The sequence below is a fragment of the Pleurodeles waltl genome, chromosome 12 (assembly GCF_031143425.1).
Source record: "Pleurodeles waltl isolate 20211129_DDA chromosome 12, aPleWal1.hap1.20221129, whole genome shotgun sequence".
NCBI lineage: Eukaryota > Metazoa > Chordata > Amphibia > Caudata > Salamandridae > Pleurodeles > Pleurodeles waltl.
The window spans coordinates 201,297,332-201,321,860 of NC_090451.1; the positions used below are offsets into that span (position 1 = coordinate 201,297,332).

The following is a 24,529-nucleotide window of genomic DNA, read 5'->3' on the forward strand; positions in this document are numbered from 1 at the left end:
CATTACGAGTTTTAGGATCCATGTGCCGCCATGGCAGCGTTGGTGGTCGGAGTGCCATATTACGAGTCATCCTGGCCTATGGAGCAAAGACCTCCGTGGTCCTGCGTGCACCGCCAGGCAGCACAGACCGCCGCAGTCAGGATGCAGCACAAACAGGCCGGCGGAGACAGTGTTGCTGACGGACACATTATGAGGTTGCACACACCGCCAATGTGACTGTGACAGTCCAACCACCACATCTCAGCAGGCAGAAATGGGGCCTAAAAAGGGAGACACCCAACTGCAGGCAGCCTTACAAGTCCGGTGCTGCCATGAAGCCCAGACACACATGTTCTGGTGCTGCTGATCATCAATGGAGCACAAAATCCATGCTGCCATGGGCACAACCGACCGTAAGTCGCGTCATCAGCCACATCATATAGGGCTCACGCTAAGGGCACTAAGTACACTTGTCATTGTGACCTGCTTTGGAATCAGACACAAAGAAGTACACGTTCACAGTCACAATATGCCTCATTTGGGCAGGTCACTCACACTTCACCACAACACTACACAAAAATACACGTCTGCTCATCTCAGGCACAGGGACAGTGAAGTGTACACAACATTGTCTCACACAACACCAACAACATATCAATATCACATCTACAAATACAACCCACACACTCTCATTCCTCCCATGCCATGGACTGTCGTCACAATGAACACGTATATGTATGGATGTTGCATGGAACACAAACACCACTCCCAGTAAACAGCCCTGCAATGAACACAACTCACCCACATTGCAACACAATGGAAGAACAATAGGATGCACAATCGGCAGAGAGACAAATATACAAAGATTACCATGTAAAGAATGCCTGCCCAATGGATGGGGCCATCAGGAGCATTTAGGGAAGGAGGCTGCACTGGGACACATTTTACTTTGCATATGCCCCTTTAACAACATTTGCACAGGAACTGGTCTTACATGTATCTCAGGGACAAACAATACTAGACCCAAATGACATGTCTATCTGCACAATATGAAAGTGCAAGTCAGCAAAGCACATACAACTCCAACAGCATGGGACATACATCTATATGGAGTAGCTACAAGGTACACACCGCTAAATGGATGCATGCACATTCAAATGCAAATAAAGGTAGCACAATTCAACACGCTCCATGTCTGTGCAAAAAATCTCAAGCTGCCACACATTAGATGAATCCATAATCCATATCATTGGGACAAGTCTCACACCATACATGCTCACATTGAACAACACAGATTAAATACTTCCCATTCCAAATAGTACACAATGCCATGACACTGCCTTTGCATTTCTACCCACATATCCATACAGTCAACATATACCCTTGTCTTGGGGGATACCAGCACTGCCCACAAAGTCAGATACTGCAAACAACAGCAAATGGATCAGCAAGCAGGCTGAAACACACACAACTGGAGGCATAAAACACAAGTTAATCAGGAACTACATAAAGTTAGAAAAGGAATTTAATAAAAATAACAGCTGTTTGGGTTTATTAAATTCAAATTTTTTAAAGTCCAAGGCCATTGGCAGTCCAGTTGGTTCCATGCAGCCACATCACTCTGCTGTCCTGTCACTTGACTCTCAACTGCCAGAGAACCTCCACAGGAAGGGGCATCAAGTGGGAAGGCAAGCACCTCAGGGATCATCTTTGGAAACAGGGTTGTGTTTGGGAGGGGTGGGTATGGGGTTGAGAGGGGTGGACTGCTTCATAGGAGGGGTGGGCTTCATCTGGGTAGCAGAGAGGGGCATGGGTGCTTGCAGGAAGGGCAGGTGTGACAGGGGAGAGGTTGGAGGTGGAAAGGAGGGATTGGGAGGTGGATCAGGGGCTCTTGGGTTTGGGACAGGGTGAAGGAAACAAGGGAAAGGTCAAGGTGAAACAAAAACACATTCTTAGGTACACGGGGACAGTCAGCAGAAGGGGGCGGGGATTTGGAGGCCAAGAGAGCTGTTGTCTGCTGCGTTGGTGTGGATGTTGTGGGTGTGTGTGCAGGAGGTACACTTGTGTGTGGGTGGTGTCTGTTGCGTGGGTAAGTGTGTGCATTTGTGTGCCTTGGGGGCTGGGAGGTGGAGGTGCTGGGGGATGGAATGGTGGATGTATGTATGTATGTTGGGGTGGTGTCTGCGAGTATGCTGGATGTGGTGGATGTCTATGTGTCTGGGTGGTGTCTGCGGGTATGGTGGCTGTGGTGGAAGTCTGTGTGTCTGTTGGTGTGGTGTCTGCGGGTATGCCGGATGTGGTTGGTGTGTCACCGATTGTTGTGGTGGTAGCTATGGGCATGCTTGATATTGTGTGTGGGTGGTGGGGGTGTCTGGGGAAGTGGTGACTGATGGTGTGTGTGGGTGTCTGTTGTATTCTTGCGTTCCAGTGTGTTTTGTGGTGCTGCTCTTGTGTGTTGAGGTGGGTGCATGCGGATCGATCTGTCTACTTGGGGTGGGTAAGGCAATAGGGGACTTGGAATTGGAAGAGGGAGGTGGAGGGGCGTTGGAAGGTGGGATGGTGACTGGATACCAATAGTGTAGAAACCAAAGCCTGAAAAGGTCTGTGTAGGCCAAACATTGCACCATGAATGCCTTCCAGGAAGGCATTTGTCTGCTGCAGTTGGCTTGCCAATCCCTGAATGGCATTTACAATGGCTGTCTGACCCACAGATATACTCCTCAGGATGTCAATAACTTCCTCACGGGGGGCAGAAGTGGCTGGGGTGGAGCTACTTGCTGTAAAGGAGGCGTCCTACCTCTTGGGTGAGCAGGCACAGCCAACTGGTTCAGGAGCAACAGGAAGGTTGGTGATAGAACAGGGGTGGTGGACAAAGAAGGTACAGGGCTATGCCCCGATAGGTCCGCCACCACTAGGGAGTGGCCACTGGAGGAAGATTTCAATGATGAAGATGATGTTCATGTCTCCCCCGTGGCACTCCCCTCACTCTCCGGGCCACTGGGTGCCTCTGCGTCATCCTTGGTGTCTTCACCCAAGGTCCTGTGGCCAGACGTGTCCCCACTCGGCTGTGCTTTGTCTCCTTCACTTCTCTGTGCTGATGCTGCAAAGACAATGAGAAATAGGATCATCACATGTCCATGATAACACTTGAACAACAGCTCTGATTAACATACATTACCATGTTGTCAAGTAGGCCCAAGCAACAAACTCCACCTAAGTTGCCCATACATGTGCCATACCATATGTGTACATGCCATCCATATGAACTGTCAACAGTTGCCCACACGAAAATCAGGTTCTCAAACAACTACAATAGCATGGGTGAAGTTGTGCAAACACAGTAACCATTGAACTAGTAAGAGACATCATCACCCTCAAAGCTTTGCCCCATAGAGCATACCTCAGCTACCTGCTGTCATACAATAGTAGGCCAATGGAACTGCATTCCCACAGATCCCAAACAAGGTCATGCACACATCTTTTTGTCACATACATAATCACCCAACAATAAGAAATGATGCTCCTAAATCCTGCCATGTTGCTGACAAAAGTACAATAGCTTGGAGAAGGTGCCATATAAATACTGATGTCACACTGGAAGCAGGTGCACAATGCACATTTCACCAAGTGATATTTGTCCCAATGGAGTCATGGAGGGAGTACTGATGTTGCTCAGATAGGCCACACATCGGGCATGGAAATGGGCACTGTAGACATCATGTGCAACATGTCAGGGAGAGACATCTCTAAACTCCACGACACAAGGAATACTCAAGTCCCTGGAAAACCACCACTAATGTCTGTCACTCCTTATAATGACATACTCTGAGTGCATCAGTAGATGCCATTAGTCCCTTGGATGTTGAAGAGGCCCAGAGATTTCTAGTACTTGTTGAAGGCCATCAACATGTTGCCCAGGTGGAAGGTACATTGTTGCCTCCATTATAACCATGCAAACCCAGACGTCCGTGGATGAATGATTGTACCCAAACACATGTGATTTCAGCATAACTGCAAGTCGCTCCATGATGCATGTCAACATTCAAGTTACAAACCTCACCCATTTCACATGTGCAAAGCATTTTTCTACATGATTTTACATCAATGGCATAGAAATGCACATTGTGGCAAAAACTCTAGGCTTACCTGTCATGTCCCTCATTGCTACTACATTTGTACATGCCTAATGACATACTATGATGCCTGATGGTATGTGTAAGCCAATAAACGATGGTGACAAACCTCTGTATGTGGTACACCATGAAATGTACCACCACTGTAAATGTCTCATTTCACACACAGGTTGTGAAGACCATATATGTGAGGATATAAAGACATCATCCCATCTACACAGGTAGACCGTGCATGAAACAACAGCTTACAAATGTTTTGCTAAAGAGAGAGGGGCAAATGCTGACATGTAGGCACAATGAATGGTGGCAATAGTGATTGCACATGAATCCTGTCAATGGGCATTCCCCAATTACCAAGGGAAAGTTTTGATCTGAAGCTGCAACCAAAGAACAATGTATGCTCTATTATATGTATTATGGCCATCTTCACACTACAGACTGTAGTGAGGCAACAGCACTCGTCATACGCTGAAGACAAGTAGCCTCTGGGTGGCAGATGGCAAAATACTCATTTCACCAGACACATGACTGAGGACAGTGATCCATCACTTCCTTACCTTTGGCCTGTAACACTGAGGAATAGTGGTCTGTTGCATAGAATTTACGCCCACTACAACAACAAACAGTACTTGATTGATCACTGTGCACAGCCATATGTTGTCCCTGGAGAGCACGTTGTTTGTGGATTGTACAGAGTTCTAGGTCCCTGGGCAAATAGGCAAAACACGTCAGTATACAACACATGAAAAGTCTATACAAACAATCACTCATCTGCTGTGATACACATGGCTCATTCCCTAATCGTCAGGGGGATTTGTCAGAACCTAAGACATTTACTTGGCAATGTTACTGGCAGGAATATGCCCTGTACTCACCCCCTTGTGACTGCTGTGTTGTCCTCAAATGCCCATGTATGTCTGAGTAGGCCACCGCCAGAATGCGGGCCATTAGGGGGCCATGGTCCGACGGGCATCCCGCCTATGCTGGAAGGATTTCCCAGCTGAATCTCTACGATCTTACGGGCCCAGGGTCTCAGGTCCTCCCACCTCTTCTGACAGTGGGAGCTGTGCTGGCTGAGGACACCCAGGGTCCGCACCGTCTTGGTGATAACTTTCCATAGTTCCTTTTACTGATGGGCGTTGATCTGTATGGATGCCAAAGACATTCATAAGTTTTATCACAAATAGTTGAGTCATAAACATGTCAGTAACACCAAGCTAGGACTCCCTAAGTGTGAAACACACAAGCCAATAAGTACCAGGACCTGACTACAGACATATGTGTTTGCATCTGCAGACTAACCCTCTACCCTGCTCATTGTCTACAATGACTAAGCAGGCTTACTGACATCAGGTAGCCCCTTCTCTAGCAACCTGTACTGTGATGTGAGACATAATGAAACACTACACACCTGTGTGGCTTATGAAGAGTAAACTCCTTAGGCATTAATGTACCAACACATTCACAGTCTGTGAGAATGACTCAGTGTATACAGTCCTTACAGGCAACTACCAGAGTACAAACTTCAACATTACACATGAGTAACAATCAAGGGACTGCCATTGTGGGTACAGAAAGTGTCTTCCTTGTCCATTTGTGGACATGTAGAATGACAATGCAGATTCATACCACTCCTGGTTTCTGTGGTATGTTGCTATGTACCTGTACCACTGAACACTCCTTTGGACATATGTGTCAATCCTTCAGAGATGGCATCCAACAAACAAAGGCATGCATTGTACAGTTTCTGCTATGTGACCAAGCTACTGAGTCACATATTTTGGCCTCCCAGAATCAACACACTGTCTGCACTGTGGGACTGTCAGTAATGAAATATGCCTGTTCAGGACAAATATGACCCGTGTGAAGGTGATAACAGAGCTGTGGGATTAAGGGAAGTGTCATGAGTCTGAGACACACATTGACAATGATGCGAAATGCACACATGGACTGGAGTAATGATTTACTTCTTTGCCCATTCCTAATCTAGTCAAAGGAATGAGGCATTCAGGGCAGGTTTTGCTACCAGAGCATCCTATTAGCCACATGACAGGATGTGCTGGGGTACAGGGAGTGGACACAGTGCCACGGTTGCATAGCCACAGTAACTCTACCACAACCTAGACTAGGTCCCAAACTGGGAGTTACATTTGACAGGCCCTGGTCTCTCTAGGCTGAGCAGAAAGAACATGCATATAATTTCATTCCCATCACTTCCATGCATGACAGTACAGTGGATGGCAGTAATGTATCCTAACCTAGTTATGTGCATACAACACAAGGATGATCTAGGACTCCAAACGTGTGGACCGTGCCCCTGAGGTCATTCACCTCTTCCTGATGTCCTCCTTTGTGCGCAGGGTGGTGCCTACAACATTCACTCAGTCAACTATCCTGTCCCACATTTCCATTTCCCTACTGAGAGGAGTGGGCTGGACTTGTGCTCCAAACAATTGTGGCTCTACTCTTATGATTTCATGACTCTTAACTCATCTTCAGAAAAACAGGGATATTTGGAACATGACTTGGTGAAACTAACAAAAAATGGGTGACAGTGAATTACTAAACAGAGGAAGTGCAATAGGGCGTTAATAGATAAAATTGTGTGCTGGGTGTTCAATTGGATGGTGAACAAAGGGTTGCCTAATCTGTGTACTCTACAAAAGAAGGTGTTCTGGCTTCTGCGTTTTGCATTGTAAATGCAAAGGATTGTGGTGTGTGAAAGGGTGTGTTTCATAGTCTGCTTTGCAGGTGTGTCCACTGTAGCAATGTGTGTCAGCTGCATTGTTTTCAAATTCATTCAATGTGCTGTTGTGTATCGGTTCACTGATCGCAGACTGCCGTGGTTCAGACCGCCATAGGTGTCTGTCACGGCGACTGTGTGCTTGTCAGTGGTAGGTCACGGTGCTGTCAGCACTGGAGGTCAGACTGCCTACTTCCAGGCCGCAGCACCGCTGGCAGTCTGCCATTTTTGCTTGGCAGTCGGCGGTCCTGCCTGTGTAACTCATAATAGGGTGGCTTGAAAGACTGCCAACATAGAGGTCTTTTTGGGACCGCCAACTTGGCGGTCTGGCAATCTGACCGCCAAACTCGAAATGAGGCCCTAAGTCTGCAAAGCTTCCTGGAGATTCATCAAACAGTCACAAAGGTATTAGCAAGCAAAAATCCATTCACTCCTCTCCACTCGTTGCAAAAAAGGTGCCATCACACTATACAAAAAGCCCAAATGTTTTTATTTACATTTGGCCACAAGGGCTCAACACATTTTGACGACCAAATAGCCTTGTTCATGATAACAAATGCCATGTTGAGATCATACCACCAATGCAGAAAAAAAAACAGTTCAGGCACATTAGAGGTAAGAAAAATATTGACACAAAGATCATAATTCCTCCTTTTGCTTTTAATTTGTCTAATCAAGACACTAAGGGGGTCATTATTAACACCGGCAGTTCAGACCGCCATGCCGTCGGTGGCGGTAAAGACCGCCACCGGCACAGCGGTCTAACCCGCCATATAATGAACACCGTGAGGGCCGCCTCTGCCCACCCTCCTCCACCGCCAGGCTGCCGCCGACATCCCTTTTTCTACCAGCCTTTCCCTGGCGGGTTCCCCTGCCTGAGAAAGGCTGGCGGAAGGGGTGCTTGGCACTTGGCATGGGCATGGGCAGTGCAGGGGCCCCCGTGCAGTGCCCCATCGTGCATGTCAATCTGCGTGACGGGTACTGGTGCACCCGCCGCACCACCTACATTGGCGGCGGGGGGGTAGTCGCGCTGGCGGTCTTCTGTTGACTGCCAGCGCTGATCTCGGCGGTAATGAGGGCCTAAGTCTAGTTCTAAACATACATATATATATATATATATATATATATATATATATATATATATATATATATTAGCAAGTGGTAGTCGCCACCAAGTAGTTATAGTTAGGATTGTTTTTCCATAGGACAAGGGTTTTTTTGTATTGTTAATAACTTGTGTGGAACAAAATGATCACGAGTCAACTGTCACCTGCACACTGTTTCTCTTCAAAGCAAAGATTTTTAACATGTTTAATATTTCTACCCACCTATGATGTATTTGGAGCACATTCATTTTGCAAACACTTATACCAATTAGCTGGAGAGAGGCTGTACGAAATTAGGAAGAAAGGTAATAGGGTAGTTACCCTCCAATATGTAAACTATAGAACATAGTAACACAGTCATTGGATTAGGCACCTGTGCACCCTGTGAGCCTCAGCTTGCCACTCAAATTACCTTCTCCCGTGACAGGACCTATTCCTGCCCCTGTTTATGCCTGCTTGCTTTGTGCCTGCATCAGTGTTGCCTGGTTCCCACCTTCCTGTTTTCTTACTGATTCCTTGTCCCACCTACACCAAGACATACTGAATGCAGGCCAAAGCGTGATTGTGCAGAGGATGCAGGTAGCGGGCGAGCCACCGGTCCACGAAAGGCGAGCCCCTCTGCGTCCATCCACACCTGGACTTCACCCAGCACCAGGAACCGTGGTCCCAAAACTGCCCACAGATACTTCCCCAAAGAACTCCTGCCACTCAATCCCAGGTGTCACCAAGACCGCTGCTGCCTCGCCACACCCTAATCTACTAATGGTCTGTTCACATGCTTACATGCTGCCGCACTTTTGCACCCTCCAGACATACCCACTCACATAGCACCTCTCTTGTCTCCCACACCTAGACAATGCACAACGCTTCACCAGCTCACCAACAATTGCTTGTATGTATGCTCCTTAACACCCGTTTGCTTAACAAGCATGCCATTTGAGGTTTGGGACCTCATCCACAACCATGCACCCGACCTCGTCTTCCTCACCAAAACCTAGCTTAACACTTCTTTTGCCCCTGACATCACCAATGCCATCCCACCAGGATACAAGATCCTGCACCAGGACCGAACCACAAAACCAGGAGCTGGCATCGTCATCATGCACAATGACACCATCAAATGCACCTCGGCCAACAACCCAGAAACTACTTAGAACATCTACCTTTCAAGTTCCAGATGGACCACAAATCCCCCATTAGGGGTATCCTCACATACCAGCCACCAGGATCCCAGAACAACTTCAGCAACCTCCTCACCAATCTTGTCACCCACTTCACCATTAACAACAAAGACTTCTTACTCCTAGGCAACCTCAACTTCCATCTTGACGACCCTGCAGACTTCAACAACACAGATCTATTAGACAGTGTACAAACATTGGCCTCACTTGACTCGTGAAGGAGCCCATGGACTCTGCAGGACACACCCTGGACACTATCTTTAACTTCAGTGACAAAATCAAGGTCAGCCACATGTCCCCACCTACTTGGATGGACCACCACATTATACACTTTAACATCTCAACTGCACCCACGGCACCGACTGAGAGGTTATGCACACTTACCCGCAGCTGCAAGAAAGTGACTGAAGTTGCTTGGCTCAACAACCTCCAGCTCCACCCCGACCTTCTCTGACAACTCAACAGTAGCATAGACTTTTTTAATAAATGGATCTCCACCAGACACATTTAGAGAGTCCCAGAGGAGATGTAAACAGTTGGAAAGAAAATGGAGAACCTCACAAGAGCCCACCTTCAAGAATGCCATCAAGACCTCACTCAGGATTTAGCACCACAAACTGAAAGAGACCAAGAAGAAGGCTCTGACTCGGAGAATCGAAGCCAGTAACAACAAATACAAAGAAATATTTACCATTGTGAAAGAATTCAATCAACTTGCAGCAATCTCCAACTACATCACTCCGTCACAAGAATTCTACAACCAACTAAATGACTTCTTCTATGGCAAGATATCTACAATCTACATGAACTTTGACCCTCAACCACACCCTACTGTCACTCTCACCTCCGATCTCCACCACTAACGTCACCCCTCTCACAGAGTAGACCCCACTGACCAACGAAAACGTAACTGCAATAATGGCATCAATCCATTTGGGGGCCCCCACGGCCCCATGCCCACACCTCTTCTTCAACCTAGGGAGATCCATGATAAGCACACCACTCATAACCGTCATCAACAACTCTATCGCTAAAGTCACCTTCCTGGATACCTGGAGATATGCCGCAGTCACCTTGCTCCTCAAGAAACCATCCTCAAATCCTGAAATTCTTAGCAACTATTGACACATCTCCCTGCTCGCCTTCTCAGCCAAAGTGATAGAAAGGGCAATCAACCATTAGCTCTCCCACTACCTTGACCACTATGATCTCCTGGACAGCTTGCAATCAGGCTTCTATAGCAACCACAACACTGAGAGTGCCCTTATCACAGCAGCAAATGACTTTTGCACCATACTAGATCAAGGCCAGACTGCTGCACTCATCCTCCTAGAACTTTCTGCCACCTTTGACATAGTTTGTCGCCACACGCTAACCTCCAGACTCCATGAAACTGGAATCCAAGGACCAGTTCTCAAGTGGATAGCCTTCTTCCTAACCAGAAGAACCTATGGGTAAAGTTCCCTCCAATTCCCTTAGAACACAAGGATTTCATCTGGGGAATACCATTAGACTCTTCACTCACTCACACTCTCTTCAAAGTGACCATGCCTCCTCCAGGAAGCATCATTTGGACCCACTTTTTCAACATCAACTCTTACACTGACAATACCCACCCATCCTATCCCTACCAGAAGACACAAGCGTCCCCAATAGTAACTTCAAAGTGCATGACCAATGTGGCTGAGAGGATGAGTGATAACTGTCTCGGATTCAACACTAACAAGATGGAAGTTCTGATATTCGGCAACAAGAGCTTGCCCTGGAACTCAACCTGGTGACCCACAGAATTAGGCCCCACCAGACACCCTTCAACCATGCCAGAAAACTGGGCATTATATTAGACTCCAACCTCACAATGAGCCATCAGATCAATGCCGTCATCACTTCCTGCTTTCACATTTTCAGAAGAGTCATCAAATGGCTCCCTCCTGAGACCAGAAAGACTGTCACCCACGCCCTCTACTACGGCATCTCTGAACAGCTGCTGTACAAGCTGCAAACCATCAAAAACATAGCCCCTGATTAGTACTCAACCTTCCTTACCACACGCACATCTCACCTCACCTCCATCAACTTCACAGGCTCCCCATTCAGAAACACTGCCAGTTCAAGATACTCACTCATGCCTAGAAGGTACTTTACAAACTGGACCCCACCTACCTCAAGCACTGGTTACACCTCCACCAACCAACTAGGAACCTTTACTCGGCCTCAGACGCATTCCCTGTATCCATAGAAGCACAACAGGAGGCACGGCATTCTCTTACTTGGCAACAAAACCCTGGAACAACCTCCCCCAGCACATTAGGAGAGTCACGTCTCTTAAGAAGTTCTGCAAGAAAATAAAAACCTTGCTCTTCAACTGAATCTGCTGGCATAGCCCGCACCTACTCAGTGCCTGGATACCCTGATGGGTGACAAGTTTGTGCTCAATGAATGCACGTTGCATTATGTTACATAACTTGCACCCTCGGCATGCACTAAGTACCCCAGATATTACAGCAGTCATGACAACTTCTATAAAGTCATCAAAACTATAAATGAAAATTAGCAGTCAAATTTTTTAAGAAAAAGCTATGCATGGCAAGACGCAAGTTATAGTTACCACAGGGTGCGAGTTATAGTTACTTGAAAGAACTCTAACTGCTGAATTTCTATGGTTTTGTATGAGTAAATTCAGACCCGAACTATAAAGTCCCAGTAACCTTTGTTTTTTTCAGTGAATTTCTAAGGTTTTAATTCTATATACTAACTACACTGTCACTGTAACCTTGTTTTTTCAGTGGAAATATATATATATATATATACATATATATATATATATATATAGATATAAACTTAAAAAAACACAGATTACAGGGATGTTATAGTTAGGCTCACATTTTAAAGGTGCAAAAAAATAGAAATTCACCTGTTATAGTTATCTCAAGTAACTATAACTCATGACCTAAGGTACTATAACTCATGGCCCCTCCATGCACAGTTTATTCATCAAACATTTTACTGCAAATATTACATTGATATTATCAATGATGTTATCAAAGATGTCATGAGTTCCGTAATTTGTGGGGTAATTAGCAGTGCATGGCGAGGGTGCGAGTTATAGTTACTTAGGGGACAAGTGAAAGTTACTTGAGATAATGTGAGTCTAACTATAACGTTTCTTTTTTTAAAGTGAATTTCTTATTCTGTTTCCTAACTAGAATGTCCCTGAAACCTTTGTTTTTTCAGTGAATTTCTATTTTTTTTAATACATAGTAATTTTCATTACTATACGTTAATTCAACCTCTGCCGTGCACGGCCATGCATGGCGATGGTAAACCACAGGCCAAACCCCTACAAATACCCACCCCTGTGCTGCTCTTTGGCCGTGTGTGGCAGGAGTTGGCTGAAGCCTATCTCTCTGAGTGTGAGAATAGGTGTGAGCGGGTGTATCTGGGGGTGAGAGTGGCTGTGAGAGTGTCTGTCTGTGTGTGAGAATGTGTGCATCAGTGTCTTAGTGGGTGTGTCTGTGTTTGTGTGGGTCTGTGAGTGGGTACGTGAGAGTCTGAGTGGGGCTGTGAGTGGGTGCACAAGGGTCTGAGTGGGTCTGTGAGTGTGTGCATAAGGGTCTGAGTGGGTGCGTGAGTGGGAGAAAGAGATGGAAAAGGAGAAATTGAGAGAGCAAGAGAGAGAGAGAGAAAGAGTGAGAGGTATAGAGAGTTTTTTTAAGCTTTGGTGAATCGTATACAAATTGAAAAGAAACATGTATTTGTCATTTAAAAAGAGTGAGATAACCTTTCAGTATGAACCTTAAACTTTTGAAGTTTAAAGAAGGAAAATTACCACAGACACATTTGGAGTAGAACCCTCAGCTTTCAATGCAAGGGTCTGTGAACTTAACAGTTAGGCCATAGGTGGCTCCTTACTACTGTGCTTTCTCTATCTCTTCCATTCCACTGGGGCTCAGGGGGGCTGCAAGCCCCTCGTATATATTATATTTAAAGCCCAGGGGAGGTGGTGATCCCTGGGGATGTGGGGTTTCGCACCCGATTTCAACATTTCCCCAGAGAGGTGGTGATCCCCGGAGCTGTAGGGGGGCATGCACCCCCGCACCAGATTTCACCATGGCCCAGGGAAGTGGTGAGCCCCAGGCATGGGGAGAGGGGCCACCCAGCATATATGGCAAAAGTCACCCTGGGAAGGTGGTGGTTCATGGGGCTGGGGGGGGCTGGGAAGCCCCACCACACAAAATTATCAATGCCCCCAGAACCTGGCCCACCCGAGGGCCTATCAAAAACAAGCGCTTGTTTTTTTTTTTTTTGCTGCAAATCTGTGAATATCACAAATTTTCAGCAAACACATAATTTTAAAAATGATATTTTGCTCTGGAGAGAGTTAATCAGGGACCCCACCACCCACAACAGAGCTAAGGTGTCAGGGTGTCTCTACCCTGGCCCCTTTTCTTTTTAAAAAAAACTTTTTTCCTGGGACTTGGCTGAAACCGAGGCCCAAGATGGCTGCCAACACTTTCTGGTTTGAAGTGTTGACAGCCAATCAGAGGTGTGCATTTCTCTGCACAAGCTTGTCTTTTTTAGCAAATAATTGCGAAGGATCCGTGTCCCTAGGTATACAAATTTATTTTCCCTTTAATATCTCGAAAACTACTGAACGGATTTACACCAAATAAGTGAAAGCATGAGGTGCGTACAGACAGCTAGCTTTCTGTCAAATTTGGTGTCATTCCGCCAAGTGGTTCGGCCTGTAGTTGTGTCTAAAGGTCCTATGGGAATTAACATGGAAAAGCAATGTTTTTTTAGCCCCCTTTTTCTCAGCCCCTGCTTGACGGATCACTCCGAATCTTTCCATGCACAACAAGAATCCCTGGGCCGCTTTTTTTGGAAAATGTTGTGAAGATTTGCCAAATGGGGCCAAAGATGTAGATAAGTCAACAACAGCTTTTCCTATGGAAACATGGTGTAACTATAACTACCTAGTGGCGATCGCCACTATGTTTTTTTTAAATAAATATATATATATATATATATATATATATATATATATATATATATATATATATATAAAACTGTGTTGCAGGGTAGCACCTGACTGTCAGTGGTGCTGTCCAGACACTATGCTACGGTGTCGTCAATACAAGCACTCACTTATTTCCTCATTTGAAGAAGGACAGCACTCAGAGAATGCAGTGAATTTTTTTTAATGGAAATGATACACAGATATATATCGACAGACATCAAACATCAAATAAACCAGTGTTTTGATCCCGGAGGAGTGCTTCATGTTCTATTTGTTTATTGTGGTGATATATATACTGAAGAGACATGAAGGAAAGGAAATATATATATATATATATATGTATATATATATATACCTTCACTGAAAAAAACAAAGGTTAAAGTAAAGTTATAGTAAGGTGAATTTGTCAGGGACAACATTAACATTTTGAGCTAAAGAAAAAACACAGAAATTCACCAGTTATAGTTAGCTTGAACTGTAACTTGCCATGCAGTGCTTATGACCTCACATATGACATCAGTCATGATTTGTTTATTGTTTATTGTGACAATTATTAGGGGCACAGAACCAGTACTGAAGCACCAGCACTCCAGAAGGTGTAGCCGGTAACATGCGGGATTGCTTCCCTTCTGTGATGGTGGAATCACGGTAAACATTTTCCAGTCAACAATTGGGAGCACTCCCGGGTCCTTTTCTCTTCGTCTTACTGGCACGTTGCAACAATGCCTTTCTCAATGTGGTCGGCACGCCCAGCTGATACGCGTCTGTGAGGTGATGAGGAAAGGGCCCGTTTTGTAGTGTTCACCATTTTTTGGGTGGCTTTCTGATACACATATTTAAACTTAAGTGCTTGAACCGCCACTGCCATAAGACGCCATGTCCATTTTACACAAAGTCAAGACATTAGGGCTAATTGCGGTAGAACGAAGGGCGTTTTATCCAGCTGTCATTGTTGTCAATATGCACTCTTCCTGAAATAAAGAACTGTGTGGCACTGTTAACTATGCGTGTTGGAACTACATTGGAGAGTAAAAAACTTTGGCCCTCATTTCAACTTTGGAAGGTGGCAAGTTGAAACCGCTGCGCGGCCGCCAATGCGACCACACTCCTGCAGTGTCTATTTGGAAATCCCCGCTAGGCCGGCGGGTGGCCGCCGGCCCAGTGGGGATCTCGGCCGCAGCACGGGAGTCGGCTCCAAATGGAGCTGGCGGTGTTGCGGCGGTGTGACGGGTGCAGTTGCACCCGTCACGCTTTTCACTGTTTGCTAGGCAGACAGTGAAAAGCTCCATGGGGCCCCCAGGGGCCACGGAACTCCCCTTTCCGACAGTCTTTTCATGGCGGTTCATACAGCCATGAAAAGGCTGGAGGGAGGGGGACTCGTAATCCCCTGGGCAGCGCTGCCCTGGGGGATTACAACCGCTGGGTTCAATGTGGCGGGAAACCGCCAGTCCCGGCTGTGCCACCGCGGCGCTTCCGCCTCGGTCGTACTCCCATGTGAAGCACCGCCAGCCTGTTGGCAGTGCTTCCGTCAAAACAGCCCTGGTGGTCTTTGACCGCCAGGGTTGTAATGAGGGCCCATATGATTTACTATGAGATCTTGATTTACACACAATAATGGCAGCACTTTGCTTAAATATCTTGAAGGAAAAAACTGTTTGCTTTCTTTGATTACGAAATACTGATACAATTAAGTGTGGTGAGACCTGTTGCAGATCAGCTAGGCGTGCCAACCACTTTGAGAAAGGCATTGCTGTGCCAAAACGCGTCTGTGAGACGATGAGGAAATGGCCTGTGAGTGCTCCCAATTTTTGGCTGGAAAATATTTACCATGATTCCACCGTCACGGAACGAAAGCAACAATTCGCTAGTGGTGTTCAGCATTTTTTTGGGTGGCTTTGTGATATATATATATATATATATATATAGAGAGAGAGAGAGAGAGAGAGAGAGAGAGAGAGAGAGAGAGAGAGAGAGAGAGAGAGATAGATAGATAGAATGAGGCAGCGATAAGATAAGAGAGTACCCAGAGGAATAAAGGTGAAAACAAATTTTCAAAAAAAATAACATGGGGTCTAGAATGGGGATTGGAGCATTGGAAGAAGGGAGGAGCAAAAAGGAGTACTCATAAACGCTGGACAGGGCGGGATCAAAACAAAGAGAAAATAAACACATGCATGTCCATTAAGTGCTCGATAGAAAATGCAAACTAATCTCCTCAGGTATGCAGAGGAAGGATACAACTCATCAAATTAGAACAAAATGAGTAAGAAATGCTCTTGGGCACGACAGACCCAAGAATAGAAGGGGAAGCAGTTAAATCGGGAGTGGAGAAGTGAGATACACAACAAAATTGTCCAATCATGAGCAAAGGGCTGACCCAAACCCCACTTCAAGTATATGTAATGTACTAGAAACTATAGGTCTTGCCAACAGATAGCTAAAGCTATTCTAGCAAAGACCTAAAAATTACAGCAAAAGTAGTGAATGCATTGAACGTCTTCTTAACAGAGGGGTAAAATCCTAAATCAATTTAAAAATAGGATATTATTGTGCAAAATAGGAAAGTGCAGAGCAGGAGACCTTGTTTGAATCTAGGCCGTGCGAGCATTACTGGAACATCCATGTGCCTAGAATGGAATGCGTGGTTGAAATGAAAAGCACGGCCCATATAAAATATTCAGCACTTGAAGCACGGTCTGCTTCCCTTTCATAGCTCAGCGCAGTGGAGTATCATCCCTATGTATCCGAGGAATGGGCTCCTCCTTTCTAATTGTGACTCATCTTTTACCACAGTCGCCCAATTAAATGCCACCTCGGTCCGGCTGCTGCTGGTGGCTCAAGGATAAGGCACGAGTACACGCGCTGTTTAATTAATCTCCCATGTCTATGACATTATCGATGACGAGGGACTTGATTACGTGAAGGGTGCCTGTGAAACTGTGCACCTGATTCGTCATATTACACAGAGGTACATTTCTTGCTGAAAGATTGCAACGGCCCCAATGCAGTCTATGTCTACATCAGCGTAACTCATCCCAGATGAACAAGGAGTCATTTAAAGTGAAACACATAGGAGCAACAGTTGGCAGAGCCAATTGGTCTGGCCTTTTTGTTTGAACACGTGTATACATAAGTATTCATACGAGCATCCACACACACAGCACATAGGAAAGCTTGCACACAAATCCACACAGAGAACAACAAACATACAACACATGCAGCACATGCACATACACAGGTATACATGCATATATACCCACACACAGAACTTACATGTGCTTATACCGAATGACGCTCCTTTTCCCACCTCACAGCCACTGCCTGGAACACCCTCCCTCACCACATCAGACAAACCACTTCCCTCCTCAGCTTCAAGAAGGAACTGAAGACATGGCTTTTTAAAGAACCACCTCACTGGTAAATGCTACACTTCCCCTCCCCCCCCCCGGCATCTTGAGACCCTAACGGTTGAGTAGTTGAGCTATACAAGCACTGATTGATTGATTGATTAATATGTATGCACAAATGTGTGCACACACACACACACGCACACAGGGAAGTAAGCACAGATATGCACAGATATGCAACCAATCAAGCATATATATCAAAATATGACAAGGTTGCCAACTCCATTTCCTTGCACCAACAAGCGAGCAGGTTGTGTGCATCGCATCTGGTAGTGGCTGGGGCATGTTGCACGTCCTGTAATGAGTCAGTGTGATACAGAATGCCATGTCTGCTTTCACAGAAGGTGATTCTTCCAGCCACAAATGAAAGAATACAATGCTCTCATTCACTCAGCCCCTAAAGAAATGTACTACTCAGTGGCCCTAATTCATAAGTGTTTTTGTCCTTGATTATGATCCAGGTTAACTACCTACATGCAACCTACCTGTCCATACATTGCATACAACAGATGAATCGATTAACACAGACTGCATTCGCATGCTGTTCTCTCCCCTACGCTGACTTTTATCATGTGGCATTCTGTTCCTTTTGGGATGGGGTGGGTCGTGAGGTCTCAGCGGTTTTGGGCCGTTCGATCAACCTAGGTCCTTGGACGGCACTGCTGGGTCTTCTGGAGGAGCTGGAGGGACCGCGGTCTGAGAGTATTTTTATATGGATAGCCTGTTTGGTGGCAAAAAGAGACATTGCTGACCTGTAGAAACAACCTTCACCTCCCTCGCTGCCGCTATGGCAAAGGGGAGTTGACTGGTGAGCACACCAGGAGAAACTGATATATGAGGCACGAGGATGTCCCAAAAAACATGACAAAATATGGGGGAAGTGGTGAGCATACTATGGGATACCCTCATAACGGAAATGTTGTTTGAAATTGCTGCTCTATGTAATAATGTAACCCAGAGATGTTATGTACATGATCATTGTATCGCAGTGGATGATGCCTGAACTATTAAAAACAATAAAATTGGGTGATCAAAAAAAAATGTTTTTGGCCTGCTGTTGCTTCATAGAGCCCTGTTCAAATATCCCCCAACGAGGGTGTCTTTTCTATGTTGACTCTGTCCATCCACCATGGGTGAGGGGAGACTTGAGACACAGGGTGAACGTATATGCCTGCTGTGGGCATGTGTACATAGTCATTCATGCATTCATTGAAGCACCTCCAGCAACAAGCCTGCTCACTTAAAATGTACCAAAACAGAGATTAGAATAGCATGCTATGCATATGCAGAAAATTCAAACACAAAATGGCACCAAAGTATAGTGAGATGTCCAAGGGTCTGGTGGTGCATGTGTGAGCGAGCCGGTGTATGTAGGTGTGTTGCTCTGTCTGCATGGATTACTGTATGTGTGATCTAAATCATTGTGTACATGAATGGTGTGCTCTCAGTAGTATGAGCCATACCAAAGCTAAGCGTTTGGGATTTATCAGTACTGTTTAAAACAAATTATGGGCCTGATTACAACTTTGGAGGAGGTGTTAATCCGTCCCAAAAGTGACGGTAAAGTGACGGATATACCACCAGCCGTATTACGAGTCCATTATATCCTATGGAACTCGTAATACGGCTGGTGGTATATCGTCACTTTACCGTCACTTTTGGGACGGATTAACACCTCCTCCAAAATTGTAATCAGGCCCTATGTGTTTACTTCCTTCTGTTTGTTTTCTTGATATTTTGAGGCCACACCAATAGCGTTTCTTGCCTGGACTTTGGCCAATCGGGTAAAGAGTTGCGTTTGTGCTTAGTGCCTCCTATGCAATGCAAACAGATTTAACATGCAGTCGGGCTGATCATTGGGAAGAAAATGACATAGCTTTCTAGCTTCCCAGATCTATGATTGAGCCCACAATTTTGGTTATTGTCCATATTTTGAAATGAGGTAATTGGAAGTATGAGGATGCAAAAAAAACTTTGACTAGATGCGATTGAATCTGGGATTCTTGGGAAACATGCAACAACCTCAAAAGACGGAAATTATTTTCTTTCCAGTGAACAAAATGCACAGAGAAAATCATTTACCTGAGAGCAACAAAGATCTGCAAAGGCACTGATGAAAGAATCCTGATAAACAATGATGGAGTCATATTTGCTGGAAGTGTCCTTAGACCACTTTGTATTTTCTTGTGACTTATTGCTTCGACTCTCTTGAGCGGTCGTAATGCAGCACAGAGTGCACCATACGAAATACTTATATAATAGCAACAATAATTATACCAATAATTTTAACAGCAAAAATACTTGAAAAATCATAATAATATCACAAATATAACAACTATAATAATAATAATAATAAGAAGAAGAAGAAGAAGAAACTCAAAGTAAATGATGTTAATATTGTATAGGTAGGACAAATTAAATATCTCTTACCTGTTTCCTAGATGAGAGGGCCCCTTTGGTTTTAGGGCGGCTGTTGGCTTTATTCGTGTCTACCTCGGAGCCATTCTTCTGTTTTGCACTCTTCTCCCTCCAGCGTTCCGTGTTGTTTTCGGCGCGGTGGGACATGGGACTCAGGAAGAGAATCCGACCAATGAGACCATAGAGGATCGTGGCCACAAACAAAGGGGTGACGTAGAAGACGGCAAAGTCCACCAGGTAGATAGGGAGATAGAGGTTGCGGGAAACCTTGTAGCCGCACTCAACATGCTGGTTCTTGTTGATATTGATGTCCACCAGGAAAAACCAGAGCATGCAGTAGATTGAGGTGAAGAGCCAGACGATGGCAATGATTCGCTTAGCCCGGGATACAGTGCAGACTGTCTGGGCTCTCATTGGGTGACAGATAGCAATGTACCTGCAAATACAAAGGAACAGCTGTGACGTAGAAGGCAGTTTAAAGTGCAAGACCCGACCAACTTACCCTTGCTGGCTCATTGCAGAAGGCACAGGCCTGAATCTCTCATCCACTACGTCAAGTAATATTTCTAATCACTTTAATGGGAAATTATGTGTGTAGCCAATAATGCATGTCAATAAAAATAAACTTTGCATAAAAGGTTTATTGTGAACTCAGAAACTGGGCTTGCTAGTTTGTACGTCAACTCAATAACACCTACTCTCCACTACATGGACTAGCCACTAACCATAGCTACTTAGAAACCATTTCCCATACTGTCATCAGTAATTCTCACATTTGGGTCGTCACATACATCCAATCACACCAGTGAGTCCACATCTACCTCAGCTCCTGGCTCCCTCTGAAATCACTAGAAATATTAACATCCACAGTGACTTAATGCAAATAATTAACACCCTTATTAACCATATGTTCACAGCCTCAGAAATTCAGAACACACACTTCAATGATTTACCTATAAAAATAGAAACTATTTTTTAATAATTAATTGAGGCCTCTCTTATTATCATTTATTTCAGTGAGAGATTATTACTTGACTCCCATAAAATGTATTTTATATTGAATCATGCCTCTGGACAACAACTTTTTTCTAACACTGTAATCATCAGATCCTAAAATAATCTATTAAAAATATATATGTTTCTTGTCTTTAGTTTCCTCATTGCTCTATATGCACAAACTTGCAAAATCATTATTGGACTGTACACTGTACATATTTCTATTTATATTCGTAAAAGGCACACAAATATACCTTTAAAAAGTTATCTAAACATCACTTTGAAAAAGTGTGTTTGTATCTGTGAGAAGGCAACTATTGGACTAAATGTTACGAATTTATCTTTGGCTATATAGAATTCATTAGTTACAGTAAGATTTAGTTGTTGAATTTGTACTTGAAAGTAAAGAGACTGTTTTGCTCACATGTGTCAGAAGACCCATGTTTAAAAAAGTTTATTGAGACCAGTCTGTTGCAAAGTCAACAAAGATGGTCAAAGGCGCTGACCCTCTTTCCCCTCTCCCAATTGAGTTTGCAGCCACCAGTCATGTGCTCTGGCCTCTCTCCTCCACTGTCACTAAAGTAGACTAGGGTTTGGATTCCCGTTTACCCAGACGGCTCACGGTCACCTGACCATTAGAGATTCCTCTCTTGTGTAAACACAACCTTTAGGACTTCCATCTCAGTCATCCAGGTAAAGGGCAACAGGTTAAGGATGCTGCATGTTGGACCTGAAACATTGACTCTGTCTCCAATCAACCTAAATATTACCCTCTGCTCCCTGGTATGTTTCTAAAACAAACAGCAACCACACTCAAAATACACCCCACCCCCCCATACAATATCACACCTCCCTTCTTACTTCATCACTCAATATCCCATTACCTTGCCCATAAGTCTATGTACCCAGGCCTGTCACTATCAAGTCTTCGAATTTCCCCTAACACTACAACCGCTCACCCAGGCTATAGCTATCCCTAATAATATAAACTCCCCTGCTTCACTTTAGTTAACCTCTACTAATCGCTGTTCTTCCCCTCCTCTCTTTCCTCAACTCTACTATACTCTTCTTCCCACTCTTTAACTCTGCCATCTATTCTTATGAACTCCACACCGTCTGCACTCTAATCCTACTCTTAAACCATCACCCTTCTCCCACTTCTTCTCTCCTTCCGCTCAATTATGTAATCACAGTATACTCTCCAAAAATACCCTTTTAACATTATACTTATCTCCCCAACAACGTTTAACCCTACCTCAACCTTCATAAATTGTCAGCATCCCTCAACTCATCTGCTCTTCTCTCTTCCCTTTCAATCATCAAGGATTTCTTAAGCAAACACTAGAAGAAAAAACACACTCCCTACAAGACAACCATTTCAAAGCCATTTTCAGTCAATGTATCTAAATCCACAAAGTCAACCTTTCACTACTCCTTCAACAACAGTTCTCACCAATACAGTTTCCAGCAGAAATTTGTATCAAACAACACACTCATAATTCTCTCGCCAAAGTCACCTCGCATCCTTCCCCTAACCATTAACATACTAGCATTGAGTCACAATTGCACTCTTTAGCAAACATGCCCAGTAATAACAGACCACATTTTTTCATAAAGCCACATGCTCTTACTTATCCTCAATCACTAAATTTAGGAATTTAAAGTTATACAATCATTCTCCTGCTCTACCCAACACCTGCACAACACCAACCTTCAATAAATGTAAAAGAAACACAAACATGAATGCTGCTACAGAATACACATCTCCCTACCTACAACACAACAGATCCGAATATTACCCCAATACATCACCAAACAACAATTGGCCATTAACACATTCTTCACAGACACACAAAGGCCCAGATTTATACTAGTTTTGCGCTGAATTAGCATAATTATTTTTATGTTAATTCAGCGCAAACCTAACTCAATATTTATACTTTGGCGCTAGACCCGCCTCGTGCCAAAGTTATGGAGTTAAAGTTGGTTTTTATTAGGGGGAAAATACCTTGTGTCAATGAGATGCAAAGTAGGCGTTCCCAGACAAAAAAAGGCTCTAAGGCCAAGGTGCCTTATTTATCCTCCTGTGCCAAAATGGTGCACGGGAGGGAGGTGGGCCTAAATAATGGTGCTAAGCTTGCTTAGCACCGTTATTTAACTCCTGGATCAGGGCAGGCATTAGGAGCCTTATGGGCCCATTTCCATGGTGGAACACCGTGGAATAGGTCCACAGGTGCCCTTCCCAGGCCCCAGGGATACCCTCACGCATATCAGAGGGACAGCGGAGGATGGGGGACCCAAGGTAAGTATAGGTAAGTATTTTGCACTAATTTTTTTAAATGCCTTTGGGGGCCCTGAAATAGGCTCCCCTACATGGTACAGGGTGCAATGGCCATGCCCAAGGGACCCTTGTCCCCTGTGCTGGCCATTGGGGTGGTGTGCATGACTCCTGTCTTTTGTATGAAAGGAGTCATGTGGTTTGGTAGGTTTGCGTCAAGAAATGACACTGAGTTGGGTAGAGTTATAGTTTTTTACTCTAACCAACCTAACGTCATTTTTTGTGTGCAAAACCCCATTCTCCGTACAGCCACCCCAACGCAGCCAAGGTAATTTTCCTTGGTGTTAGCCCACCCTTTGCGCCGGATTGTGCCATTCCATAAATAGGACGCCTGGCTGGCGTCTTGGAATGGCGCTAGCCGGCGGTAAAATTATATTACGCAAAACTGCATTAGAGGAGTTTTGCGTGAAAAAGTATAAATATGGGCCCAAGACTCTTACTTACTCCCTCAGAACTATTCCACTAAATCCTTAGTAAGCCTCTTTGAGCAGGTCAGTGACTGCCCAGATAACTATTAAGAAAGAACCAACTGATACATACACATGTCATCCGCCCAATATGTTTCATTACTCTCTAATTGACAGGAATAAAGACATCCATCAACCAGTCACAACATGCTAATCATGATTTCAAAGGAAATCAGAAACTAACCTGACTCCAATCCACCTTATTAGAGACATACCCACAACAACTAAATTGCATACTGATCAATGAGGGATCATTGAACTACCTGACCTACTGACTGACTCGAATCCAGACCTGTTATTTCTCACAGAAGCATGACTAGTACAGGATATGTCCAAAGGACTTCAGGAAGCAATCTCACCAGGATATCAACGCTTTACTCTGAATTGACAAGGTAAGGAAGATGTAGAAATTGAAAATATTTTCAAGGACGCTATAACAGCCACAAAAAGTGTGTTATTATAATATATGACTGCAATGTTCTTCTTATAAGATGCAGCCATAGTCCTACATTCACCTACAACTTCTCCCGATATACAGACCTTCACCCTCTAATGGAGCTTTCACTGATGCCTTTTTAGATGCAGTATTAGAAATGTACATCACCCACTTCAACCTATGCATCCTTGGTGAATTACATATCTTGTTCAGCAAACCTCAAATGCCTCAACCAAGTGTAATCCTTTTGGGTTTGCCCACAGACAGTCTAATCCAGATGGTCACACAATAGCAGGCCATATAGT

The 24,529-nt window shown here is 44.7% G+C and overlaps 1 protein-coding gene across 2 annotated transcripts in view; it reads right to left on the reverse strand.

Annotated features, from left to right (window-relative positions):
• The window catches only part of LOC138268280 (thyrotropin-releasing hormone receptor-like), a 140,364-nt gene that overhangs the window by 39,199 nt on the left and 76,636 nt on the right, over positions 1 to 24,529 (reverse strand). For both annotated transcript variants that reach the window (XM_069217774.1, XM_069217775.1), the window contains exon 3: positions 20,000 to 20,423. In XM_069217774.1, the coding sequence (XP_069073875.1) occupies positions 20,000 to 20,423 (424 nt within the window). The remainder of the gene's footprint in view (positions 1 to 19,999; positions 20,424 to 24,529) is intronic.